We start from the raw sequence: 13755 nt of genomic DNA, 5'->3' as shown, positions 1-13755 counted from the left end.
TTTATTGTAATCTTAATGTAATATTTTAATGTAACCTAAAATGTGTGTACTCCTTTAATGGAGTGTAAGGAAAGTCAAACAGTTACTAATGCAGGATAAGAATGGCTAAGAATTCATGTAGGGGAGTTCTTAAGGCAGAATTTTAAAGCTACTGCATGACCAGACCAGAAATTCATCTTTCTGCAGTTCTGTTCCACTGTTTTGACAAAGAGTTAATGCATTAGATTTATTTTTTTTTTTTAAAGAATGGAATGAGTTTACAAACTTGAGTCAAAACGTATATTGTATGTAGTCTACTAAAAAAAATAATGTTCAACTTTACCGAATCTTCTTTTAGAAATGTTTACTTACAGCTCCCACAGAAGTCACTAGAAAGAATGCTCACAAGCACCAATATAAAATTAGGCAATGGGAGTGCACTTGAGAGCATATTCAGAACTACCAGGTAACTTGTACTTCCTTTTGTCCTGGCTTATGTTCATTTATATTGTGAGATTCAAATTCGTATAAGGAATCTGCTCTTGACACCCAGAAACAATGCTCTGAGAATGTGTATATTAGTCACTAAATCATAGTAGTTAAAAACTAAAATAAAATTGGTTACAAAAAATAAAATAAAAATTGGGTACCAATATGTGTTTAAGATCTTTCAAAAATTGTTCCTCATAGAAGGTAACTGTTGAAAACAGCCCTTCTGCTATCAAAGTAAAATACAAAAGGGATAATAATCAGTCTGATGTGATGCTCTAATGTTTTCTCCTTCTCATATATGGTGATGCGAAGCTAAATCTATTACCTGAGACAGTCATTTAAAGAACAGGAGGGACTGTGAAAGACCCGCACCCATCCTGTGTTATATCAATAACAATGGATGAAGTAAAATTGCTTGTATGTAGCTTGGCAAATAAAGAAGCTGAGAAAGATGAAAGCTAGGATCTTTTGTAGCCGTTCTCTAGCAAGCAGTGCAGTACCATGTTCAACTTGCCACCTTTTCAAAGATTTTAAGCAGAAGGTTCTGAGTGGAAGGGTAAAAGGAAAAGAAACATGAAAATGTTAAGTGAAGTAACTGCAATATAAAATGCTTCTAATGCAAATAAAATCCCAATAATTTGGTATATAAAACTGTGCTTCCAAATAGAGCATTCATATAATGCACACTCCAAAATGGATTTTGGGGAAAGCAAAATTATTTCTTAGTTTGTTTTTATATTTCGCTCATTACTTAACTGCAGGCATGACTCATAGTAGCTTCTCATCCCAACATGCAGCTGTGTACCCATTATTGATTCCAGTGCATTGTTTGCCACAAAAAAAAGAAAAGATGGGAAGTGCTGCTGTCTTCATCTTCCAGACCCAGAGTTGAGGTTGTGAGAGAGATTTGTTCAGCACCACAGAGGAGCTATGCAGCACATTTGGTAACAAAGAAGAGTTTCCCTTATCTGAAAATGCTTGTATAACTGCTAAGCCCTCTTTTTCCAGTAGTCATGGGATGCTGTCCACTTAGTACTTTTTTTTGTTGTTCTCAAGTTCTGCCAATCCCTTCCAAAATAATCTAACACGGTGAACAGAAAAATCACAGAATTAGAGTCCAGGAGGAGAGCTCCACGACTTTACAAAATGTGACTTAAATGCAGTTTCTTTCCTTTTAAACCAAGTTGTCTCTGAATTGGGTGTCTCCACAGTGATCTGGGAAGACATAACCAGCCTTTCAGGTTACAAGGTCCAGAAATCACCTGGGTGTCTCTAAACCAGAATAATGCTATGATGAACTCAGTAGACAACAGAATTTGTGTAATACAGGGCATAAATGTGAAATTCGTACTGCTATTCACTTTTGAAACATTCTACTTTACCTTGAAACATGTCTAATGCGTCTATTGCCTAATTACAAGGTTACAAAGGCATGGATTACATAATGGCATCACTATCAGAAGGATCATCAAAGACAGGTAATGGAAAATTTTAAACACAGGAGTCCCGAGAATCCAGATATTGCTATGGATTGTGAACCTTATGAGAAAATAGTAAATTCATTAAATTAGGGAGCTAATGAAATTGTATAGTAAGAATCTTTCTGGCTTTGGTGAGTTGATGTTGATGTATACACAAGAAGCAAATCTGTTAAGTAAAGACTAGTCTATAATTACATAGATTCACAATGGAAACCCGTTTAACACTGATGTTCATCTTTTCAGTTTTATATATTTTAGGCCCAGAAACCTTTGAGTGCTTAATCTGTTTTGCAGTTGAATCTATTTACAAAATAATAATTACTATAATTATGAATTAATATCCTTAGCGAATTATGTCAGGAAATAAGGATGGGTGATCAAAAAGTGCTCAGTACTGCTAACATGTTGCATCAATTTGTCATTGTGCCTCTTGAGCAAATCTTGTAACGAAAGGAACTTAGCGCATGCGGCAAAAGCTGTAGGTTACTTGCCAGTAGGGCAGACGTGCTTTAATTTCTTGACTTTTAGTGCATTTCTGGATCATTGACTGGGCAGCTGGACAGGAGCAGAGGGCATGAACCACTGCCACCTGGTTGTTTAGGCAGGGCTCTATGCCATCATGCGTGTGCCATGAGTCGTATGAACTGACACAAGTCTTAACTGCTAAATTCATGAATAGCGTGAATCTAAAAGTAGCATTGTTTGGAGCTGGTGTATTTGAAGAAGTCAAGTTATTTGCAGATGAGTTGGGTTTTGCTTAATCTACTTTAAAAAAAATAATTAGTGGCATTTGTGAGTTACTGTCATAGAAATTAAAAATACATAAAGGCAAGTGTAGTCGTAGTGATAATTTCTTTGGTTTTGCAGGCTTGAGCAGAACCTTGCCTCATATGTTTAGATGTCCTTGCGCAAAGTGTATGGAGGCAGGGTGACTGGTTCCCTGCTTTAGCATCCATCATTTACACAGTGGTCAAAGGCTTCTCAAAATTTACAGCTTCGTTCAGAGTAATAGGGTACAGATTAGTTCCATATCAGCTGTAAGTCCTAATGTTCTTCCCTGCTGCTTCGTTGAGATAATGACAGCACTTTCTGGATCACTGGTAGAGTTCATATCCTGTGTCTTATGGTATATCTTTTGTTTGCCTTGTCTACTTTTATTTTGAACTGGGTGATAAGAGTGCAGCCACCCCTTTCTTTCTGTTGATCCTGGCACCTGACACGTCCACTCAGTTGCATAAATTTTTTTGTTATGGATGATGGTGTTTGGATATGTTAGCAAAAAAAAGATTCTCCTCATACTGTCATTTCAAGAATTTGTGCAGGGCCAAATGAAGTCTGACTTAGAGTGCATGCCTGTACTGACCAATTTAGACTGCATGCAAGTTTGGACTTGTGCTTATAGCATAGCATTAAAAGTAAGCAAAAAAAACAAATTAAAAAATGCTAAAAATTAATGTAATGTTGTCCCTTCCCACTTGAGTGGTACACTTTTTTTGAAACTTAATGGCAGATTGAAAATGAAGAAGAAATCAATGGCTTCTATAGAAGTTATTGGAAGGATGATTTTCCCTTTCCTTTAACAACTTTCTATACACACACATTTCCCATACATTACCACAGTTGTCTAGAGAAGAATTTCTATCTAATAATTCATCAGAATCCATTTTTAGTAGTATCTGTTCTTTCTTTTAGCTGTATTAAAAAGGTAATTTTTGTGGAGAGTGAATGGCAATGTGGATTTATTTTATTTAATGTTGTATTGGAAGGTGAAAACCGGTGTGCCCTAACAAAAAGAAAGGAAAGAAGGTGTTTTATTTTTTATCTCCAACACCCTTATTTTCCATAAATCTTTATGCACAGGCGTGATTTAGGCTATGCATAAATGTGCTGTAAAAACTACAGCCATGGGAATTGTATTCAAACACATGAAAGTGTGGCTTGTTTTAACCTGAAGCAATGTGAAATTGAATCATATGAGTATATAGCAATTTTGCTGTGTATCAATTCAGGCAAAGTACTGTGTAGATTTATATTTGAGGATGTTGGTATAATAACCCATGACCCAAGGTACTGCTCCACTCTCCCTTTCTTTCCCCATAAAAAGCAAAAACCCATAGATCTTAACTGATTAAGCTCTACAGCCTGAAGAAATGGAAATGTTTTTTACTTGATTTTAAATGTGAGTGAATTATTACTTGCTAAAATATCGTTAGACATACTCAGAGTCCCTTAACCTTGGGGCATATTTATTAAAGATATCGGCCAATTTATTTATGTATTTAGGAATAATTAGCAAGTGAATATGCAAGATGTGAGGTATGGAGTATTCTGCAAGGAAGCCAATATTTAATTAATGCTAATTTCGTTGTTAGTGAAGGCATGCATTCGATTACAGTTCATACTTGTAAAACACCTCAAAACAAAGAGAACCCAGTGTTTCACATCCAGAAGGATGTGGAAAATGCAGTCAGGATTCTACTAGGTATTAGCTACTTCGCGGTTTGCTCTGAACCAGATTACTCTTATTCTGAGCGTAATTTTGGATTTTGAAATAAATATCTTAAACTGTAGCCAAATGAGGACCAGGCAGAGCTAATGGAGATTACTCTTCGATTTAAACAATGTTTTGATTTAGATGCAATTAAAAGAATACATTTTGGGAGGTGCCTAGTAAGAGTTATGGTATTAGTGGGACAAAAAGTGGTTTGGTATTTTAAAATCATTATTTTGTTAACCATGTATGTATGGAATATATTTGTCGGGTTGCTTTGGGTAGAAACCAACTTCAGAACTACACTTAGGAGCCAGATAAGTTCACTAGAAAAGTAATGAGGAAATGGAGATGATGGTTACCCAGAATTCTAACAGACCTTTCAATATTACTGGCTTGTAACAGTAATTTAACAAATCATCTCTTGAAGAGAGACTTTTCAAAACCAAAAATGTCATGGGTTTAGGAAAAACTATATTGCTTATAGCTATGATTGTCTTTGAGATCAAGGGCCAAGAGAGATTTTAAAATTATTCTAGCCTATGTCATGAATAATTTTCTAGTACTGCCAGATTAGATGTATATTTTCTGAAGCCACTCTGCAGAATAGATTTTTAAAAATTAACACAACGTAGTTTTCTTAGCTTAAATTACTTTGAAATTTCTGTTTGTAAGGTCTAGAAGTAGGGAATGGAACAAAATCATTTATTAAGTGATAGGGAGACTGTGAATTAAATTGAGACTGAAATTAGGTTTATTCTGTATGAAAAGAAAGGCTTTTAACAAGGTCAATTCTGTTACTCAGTTTTACACCACATCTGCGTTGATGCAATTGAGGGGAAGGTGAGCTGTGGCATAATGGCAGAAGTGGACAGGAATATCAACATTTTGGACTGGTTTTGTAGAAATCTCCTAAGATTCAAGGAAGCTTGCTGTGGAGCAGACTGGGAGCATGATATGAGCTGTGATGATGATAGAGCCAAGAAAATGCTAACACATGGTTGAGGTGGTAGTTTCTTAAGCTGCTTTTAATTTTGAAGTGAGTTGATCTGTTAATGCACTTAGATTATTAAATCATTAGGGGGAGGAAATAGCAATTAAGTTAATGTATAGCTACTATAAGAAAGAAAGTACAGGTGGTAATGAAGCAACTTTTAAGAACACTTTGTTGTAAATCTGTTCCCTATCAATGTCTGCAACCAGTGAATTACAGATTAAATTAGGAATTTGGGGGTTAACCCTAGGAGTTTGGAAAGTGTTAATGACGTGCAGGAGATGTGTAGCAGGGCAGTTGGATCAGTTTTAGCCTGGTACAGTTTCTGTGGAACAGAGGTGAGAGAGAGTTAAAGATGACAACAAACGTGTAAAAGAAGCCATGATGGCCTTAATTAGCAGTGTAACCTTCAAAAAGGAGTAGTTGTGCCACTAGAAGAAAGTGAAGAAATTTATATCATGCTGGCTGGGCAATTGTAAACTAATGTTATTTTCTGCCAGGAGAAAACCTTCTATTTAAAGGTAAATGTGTCTATTGGACAGCATGAACTGTACTGCTGGTTCTTCAACAAGTAGTAGTAATAGTGAATGCAAGCTTAGGCATTTTCATGTGCTGACACACAAGATGTATGCCTTGGGGACCTTCTCTGAGTACAGTTGAAGTATTCAATCAGTTCTAACAAAAATGTTCTGAGAAACCTAATTAGAGAAAACCTTGTACAGGTGAGAAAAAGAATCCAGAGTCTTGGTTTGGATGTGATTTGTTCCTGTCTGTGTGCTGAACAGGGCATCCCAAATTTGTTAGATGCCATTTTGGAAAAGGTTTACCTTTTTTACCGCATAAATATAATTTATCCTTAGTCCTTGTGCAAAAAAAAAAAAAAAGCTAGTCTCACTGCTTTTCAACATTGAAGTGAACAGGAATCTATCAAGGACTCATAATCCTTCCAGCATAAGTAGGTGGTAGATAACCAGGTGACCCCAGAACAGGAGAGACAGGACCCTTATGAGAAGGCTAGAGAGGGTAGGAGGGGGAATTGAAGGAAAATATTTTAAGACAGTGCAAGTTCATCCTTCCTAATATGCACATTTTATTGCTCCTGTAGATTTTGGTACAAAAGCCTGTGGTCGTTGTACGCAGTACTACAGGGCAAACCTAGAACAGCAAGCAGCATTTTTTAAGTGATGGTTGTGAGCAAACATTTGGCACAATTTCTGAGTGATCTATGCCATTTCTAGGTGGGGAAATGCTTCACCAAGAAAAAATAATTATGGCAGGAGAAATATGTCATTGGCACTGTCATTGACTAAAATTAATTGACAATGCAGTGCCTGCATTATGATGAAAGAGCTGGATAAGGTTACAGTTCGTCAGAAAAAAACTGACCAATTTGTAGCTTTGCTTTATTTTCATGTGTTTATACCATAGAAACTGATGGATTCTAAAATGCACAGAAGCATCATTTGTATATGTTGTTTGGGAATACAGCCCTTGTTAATTGACTAACATATAATAAAAAAATTTATATTGGGCTTCCTATAGACTAATAAAGGTATCAGGAAATTTGTTTTCTAGGAAATTCTTTGATGTTTCAGTCTCTCTTCTTATTATTTCTCATTAATTGTAATTTTAATTCTTGTTTGCTTCTTCCTTGTTTCTTTCTTTTCTGAGTGCAGAACTGCAGCTGGTCTTCAAAGGTACGTGTCAGTTTGCCCAGCAGAAATACAAGTAATTTTCACATATTTAGAAGATTTTAAGTAGCTCTTAGTCAATGTGCCAAACTGATCCTTCAGAAAAGAGGCACTAAGTTGAATAGTAGTACCCTGTATATTGTGAATAGTAGTAACTGCTTGTTTTGGGGAAAAATGATATGATGGTAGGTACAGTGATTGAAGTGGGCAAAAGGAGGGAAACTGGTTATCCCGATTGGCAGCAGCATTGATTTGTGCTTCTCTAAACCATAGTTGGGAAGCAGTTTGTTGACCTTTAAATAAACCCAGACTGTATTTTGATGCAAACTTTGAGGCAGTACAGAAGGCTTGTTGTGTACTAAACCATTGAAAATCATGCAATTCAAATAAAATGGCTACCTTGGTTGTCTTGAGTAGGGCACACAAACGGCAATCAAAAGATTATGTGGAAGGACACGGATGCATTGTTGGGTGCTTTTACTGCTGCTGAACAATGCTACTTACTTTCTTAAAGCAAAACAGCACTCCAGAATATTACCATAGGAAATCCTAATACATTAGATTATTCATGGAATAGAGGGTTGTTTCTTTCTACTGTTTGTTGTGGTTGTTGGCATAGTTTAAAAAAAAAAAAAAAATCAGTTGTTTGCTATCAGCTGGAAAGATTTGTTTGTTTTAGTAGTATTCCATCATTCATAATCTGTGGTTTTGCTAGTTCCCCAAATGTCCATGCTTTTATTAAATAGTTGTAGAACTTCTGTCACTTTTATTTCAGCAATTACTTTGAGTACTGACAATGAATACGTAACTGGCTTCTGCGCTAAAAATGTGGTTCCTACATGATAGATGTTACTTTAAAAGAGCTAGCATGTTTTGTATTGACAAATATTAATAACTTCATGAACTAACATCCCCTGGAGTTCCAGGGACATGGACGTGAAGAATTTATTTGATTTACAAGTTAAGGAGAAGTGTCTTCTTGTTTGTGAATGTATTTATACCCTTGCATTGATCCTTCCCAGATTTTTTTTGAGGTTTGTGTTTACAGTCCCCAAATTAGGTGGTTTCATTTTTTTGAAATATTTTGCATTTAACAATCCTAGTTCAAGAATATTTAGTATTTCTAGTGTCTTCATAGAAATAGTTATAGTTGAAATTTTGTTGTAAATGTTTTCCTGACATATTCCAGCCTGGCACTGCACATTCCCAAGTGCGATCCTCTTGAGCTGAAGTTTTTCACAGTTAGTTGGAATGTAATTACTTTTTGATGTTGCAATAAAAAAATAATTCTTTTTTTTACTTGAGTTTTAAGAGTAGACAGTACTTTTTGCCTGTTTAAAGTCTTTCAGGTGCCTTTCTGCAAAGATAGGCCAACACTAGTGGAATTTTAGAAAAGAAATTTCCACTCTAGTTCTTGCTTTTTTCAAAAGCCAAGGAAGATAGAGAAATACTATTTTTGTCATAACTGAATGATTGCATGAATTTTTAACAACATGCAGAGTAGTGTATTCAAATGCTATTTTGTGGAACAGGACATCTTGTATATTTCTGAAATGAAATCTTCAGTTAAAATGTTTTCAATTTTGGCATACAAAGTATTTATCTCCTGTTAGCCTTTTCCTTCTTTCCTGTAGTCTTCTCCTTGTTCCCAGAGGAAACAAGGGGTGGAATAGGATTCTCATGCAATGGACTTGTCTGTGCCACTCATGTTCAGTCTAATGAAAGATGGCCAGCCTAGAAGTGACTGCCTAAGCATAATATCCCATGAAATGAAAAATACCCTGTGGAGGGGCGCACCTATTTTGCTCAAACTTTGACATAAAACTTTAATTTTTGCATTTCCCAATTTTTGTGTGTGTGTGCTTAAACTCATAATGCTAACCTTGTATTCTTGTAAGATTATTTTTCATTTTCTAATCATTTTAGTCTTCCTTTTTTCCCTCCAGTATTAAAATCTAATTTTTGTGTGTGAAGCTGGTGTGTAAAGTATGATTAAGTTAAATGGATTTATCCCTTTTAATAATGTAAAACTTAGTTTCAGGCAAACCAAGTCATCAGCATAATTTTTTAAAAAATACCATAAACCTTGGTATCTCTGTTTTTTAAAGCTCCTGAGTACTGTAACGTAACCTACTCCAAGTAATTATCATATATTATAGTGGTTGCCATTAGTGACTGCTATAATTAATGTTGCAAATCAGTTTCCATTATAATCCCGTGTTTTCACACAGTCATAACTTGTCAAAATACTAACCTTTGGGACTAAAGTTTTCCATGGTGTTCTGCTTAGAGGTAAATTTGGTGGGAGGGAGGAGGAAAAGGAGGTTGAACTATCCTTATAGCAAATCCTTGTCGGGTCATTTTGCGTTACAGGATCGAACTGCGTAGCAAGGAGCTAACTAGTTATTATTTCCAGGGACTAGAAGAAAGGTTAAAGGACAAGGAGTACAGAACTGCCTTGAATTTTGGTTGCACTTCTAATTTTGACTAGTCCATTTTGTTTTGCAGCATCTCCGCATGACGCTGCAAACAGTGTTAGTCTTACTTTATTAAGCTACACATCCCGCAACAAAACTATACTGTGTCAATTTTACTGATAATCAGATGACTATCAGATTACAAGGTGGAGAAGAGATGGAACGGTCAGTTGTAAATTCATGATTCCAGTTGCAAGTCCCAGTCCTGAATCTGATGCTGGGTTGGGGAAGCTTCCCTAAGTGGGGAGGCAATATAAGAAAATATTTACTGTGATTATTTTCCCAGTAGTAGCTTCTAAGTGTCAATGACTACTGCACTGTTCTTTCCTGGGTAGAAAATAGCACATTCCTGTATCATTGCAGATAACCTTGTATGTAAACTTTTTATGGTGACCACTATGCAAAGCTTGTGTAAGTTCCCATTTATAGTATTTTTGGTATGAGTGGACAATTTATTTTATCATATAAAGAGATCACGTTTTAAGGCATAATATAAGGGAGTGCTTGGGCAGGCAGAGTTGAAGGATAAGCTTTCAATGTAACATTCATTTCCTGTGCTTGTTTTATCATCCCTAACATTACATTAGCACCGTTTCTTTGCATAGAATTCATTTTAAGAAATGGTGATTGGTTCTTCCCCTCAGCCCTCTGGGAGAGTATTTTAATTAGTTTCTTGAGATATATGATAATAAACTGAAGTACAGTTACTGAAGAAAAATTAGAGTTTTTGCTACATTCAGAATTTGTTCCTCCACTAGTCTGTCTGCAAACTGTTAGTACTGTAAACATCTTCCTTTATAAGATGTTGTGAAATACTACAATTTACAGGTAAAATAAAATAATTCATAACATACAAAAAAAAGCATAAGCCTTCCAAAAGATCAGGTTTTGGGAGACCTCATTGTCTGCAGAGAGGGTCCTGTGAGTCAGTGAGATGTCTTGCAGATGGGAAGGTTTCCACATCTGGATTCTTTTTACATTTGGAGTCTTTGATCTGAAAATGTTACAACTCTCCTATGCCCTGTGATTTGTCTGGCAAGATGAGTTATTTACAAATGCAATTGCTCTTCCAACAACTCAGTTTTGAGTGTGTAAGTGCTGAGGTCCTGATCTGTAACCCACAAGGACTGCTGGTAGTCCTTTTATTGGTTTCAGTGGGCTTTGATTCAGATATTTGGACTTTGAAGCACCCCAGGTGGATTGGGTAAAAAAAAAGGCTTTTTACAAACGATTCTAATTTAAAGATTTAGGATGCTATGTGTCTGAAATAATTTGACAGTGTTTCAAAGGCTTGTGAATTTAAGTAAGTTTCTGATCTTTGTTTCTTTTCTCTTATTCCTCTAGTGGCAGATGAAAGCAAAGTTGGTTTGTTGGCCGGACACAAATCAGGTAAGCTGTTCTCCTATTTTGGAGGAAAAGTCAGCAACTTAAAAGTAGTATGGGCAGTAAATGAAATCAGCTTACAGAAACTGTGGTGACTAAGAGAGTTGCAAATTAAGGCATTACTTTGTATGCACTGACTCCAAGTTGTACAATGATGAATTAGGGATTGTTCTATGCCAGACAGTGTATGTAGCTGAGTCATTTGCAGGAAGAGCTGTAACTTTATTTTTTAGTGCAAGTGGTGTAAACTGAAGAAGATGCCCTTTCAAATAAGGGCAAATGCAAGGTGTCTTGTGGAATGTGGAGACTTAGATGATATAAATTTTGAAAAATGTAAATATTTCTTGCTTTTTTTTCCTCTGACTTCTACTTCCATTACCCAGAATGTTGAAGATAACTCTAAAAAAATTCTACAGATTAAAAAAAAGAATGTCAAAGCTTTTCCTTTCATTGTGCTTGTGCAGTAGAAATAATTTGTTTTTTCTTAAAATTTTCAGCCCATAGTAATAATTAAAAAAAAAAAAGAGTCCATACTGCTGTCATTACTGTACCTACATATTAAATAAGTTCTGCAAACCACACCATGGGACTGTACAATTTGCAGTTCTTGTATTAAAAGAACTTCCAAGGAAATGTCACATAATGTAATTTTTCACAAGCCATGGATAAGCTGACATAAGAAACCTTAAACTTTCTAGAAAACTCAAGTTACTCAGTAGTCTCTTCTGATGTTAGAAAACCCTGAAGCTTCAGGCTGCCCCTTTGTAGCATGATTGCATGTTGCCTTTTTCCAGTTCTTTGATAGAATTAAAAAGCTGAATTCATGTAAAAGAAGGTAAACTATGATATTCCTGATTGTTTATGGTATTCCTTCTCTGTGCAACTGAGTGTCCTCCTTTAATTCTCTGGTGTAGATTTTCCTTAACTGAAGACCTTTTCCTGAACTTATTAGACAAACTCTTTTCAGATTTTTCTGGCATCTTTCCTAAGTCTGTGAACTTCTTGGATTCTCTTTCTGAATTAGGGGGTAGCTCATAAGTCTGGTAACATTATCACTGCTGGGGAGAAAAAAATTCTTTCAACTTTTTGTTTTGGGAATGTGAAAGCTTCAAAGAAAAGATCTTGTCAATTTGAAGAAGCTAGGGGCGTTGTCCTTAGGTTTTTTCCTGTGCAGAAAAATTACTACAAACATTGCAACATCATGCAGTTTTCCAAAGATCAGTGGAATTCACTGCTATCAAAGAATACTGGAGGGAAACTTGGTGAGATCGTAACTCTTTGGCAATCAGTTGTTATAGGTACATGAAGCTTTATAATATCACTTTTAGCAGCATTTGATCTTTCTTCTGCACACTTCTCCAGATTCTTGAAAACTGTGGCTTTGAAAAGTTTTCTATTTGAAGATACCTACAAATTTTATATGAAAATGCGGACCCATGCTTATTGAACTTTGGCTTGTTTGCTTTACTTATCCTTCATAGACCTCTTACAAGTACCTAGATCTTACAAGATCTTTTTTCATAGACTAAAGTCAGTGGTCAACAGATCACTGAAGGAATAGATAGAAAGATCCCTACAGGTTGTTTCTTTTTTTCCCCTTCAGAATAAAAGGAGCTGGCTAATTTCTAAGATTGGAGTGTAAATGATTTTTCTTGGTTCTGTCCACTTTAAATACTGTTCAAATTACTGTTGAAAAATGTTTCTCCCCTCTCTGTTCCATTTCCTAACCTGTCATAAAGAGAAATCAAGCTGCAGTTTCAGCTTTCTCATTGTTCCATTCAAATATTTATTTTAAAGGTTTGTTCAAGAACATGGTTTTCTTTCTCTCTGGTCTCTTTTTACTGTATGCTTTTTGGAATTATATATCATATATGCATTTTGCTGGCATTCAGTCACATCACAGAACTCTTGTTTTAACATTGTTCGTTGTGCTGCCTGGTACCTTTTTTAAGAACATGCCAAGAGAGACATTACAGCTGCTTGTGCTGGGAGCAACACACCTTTATTTTCTTATTGCAGAACGAAGAGCTTCCATCCTATTCTAGCCTTCAGGAAATTAAGCATATTTCTCTACAGAATTAATTATCACCTACTAACAATCAATGCAATTATCGCTTCTCTCCTTCAACATGACTTGTTCTATGAAATACGCAATTGAGTGATTCTCTCTAGGGAAATATCCGTTCTATTCCTTCTGGGGCAGTGACTCTTCAAGCATTTAGTCTCAGCTTTTGGTATAGCTACTGTATCCCTCGCATATTACATGTTACTGAGCAGCAGCAGGAGTTAGTAGTGTGTATTCATTTCAAAAAGCGTTATCGCAATTCTGCAGAAGACCAAGGCATTAAAAGGATCTGTAGCTTGTAGCCCCATCTTTCTGTGTTTTTATATATTGCACCCACAAACAGCAGCTCCTTTTTTTTTTTTTTTTTTTTTTTTTTTGAAAAGTAGATTTGAGTTTTAGAAGCATGCCTGGACACATCCTGAGCTTGTAAGCATGTTCTGTGGGAAGACAGCTGGAAACTTGTTCCTGTATTTCATCCTCACAGAAATGCATCTGTGAATTCTGGTTCTCATAGCTGGCTTGTCCTTCATCCTGACGGATTGAAGACTCCTGCAGTGCTTATAGGTGTTCTTAGTGTTGCAAATGTTTTCCACAATACCAATGGCAAAAGCATTGGAGTGCTGTATTGATGCAGCCTACTTGGCCGTTTCTGGAAAAGACCAGAGTTCAGATTGTGTGTGTGTGTACGGCATGTTCTCTGAA

The 13755-nt window shown here is 35.9% G+C and overlaps 1 protein-coding gene across 3 annotated transcripts in view; it reads left to right on the top strand.

The window, feature by feature from the left end:
* The window catches only part of PARD3B (par-3 family cell polarity regulator beta), a 442140-nt gene that overhangs the window by 248903 nt on the left and 179482 nt on the right, over positions 1 to 13755 (top strand). For 2 of the 3 annotated variants that reach the window (XM_049807683.1, XM_049807673.1), the window contains exons 16-17: positions 7114 to 7134; positions 10950 to 10994. In XM_049807683.1, the coding sequence (XP_049663640.1) occupies positions 7114 to 7134; positions 10950 to 10994 (66 nt within the window). The remainder of the gene's footprint in view (positions 1 to 7113; positions 7135 to 10949; positions 10995 to 13755) is intronic. The other variant, XM_049807694.1, reaches the window with a different exon arrangement.

The sequence above is a fragment of the Accipiter gentilis genome, chromosome 1, assembly GCF_929443795.1.
Source record: "Accipiter gentilis chromosome 1, bAccGen1.1, whole genome shotgun sequence".
NCBI classification, from domain to species: Eukaryota; Metazoa; Chordata; class Aves; order Accipitriformes; family Accipitridae; genus Astur; species Astur gentilis.
This window is presented reverse-complemented; position numbering and strand designations above follow the sequence as displayed.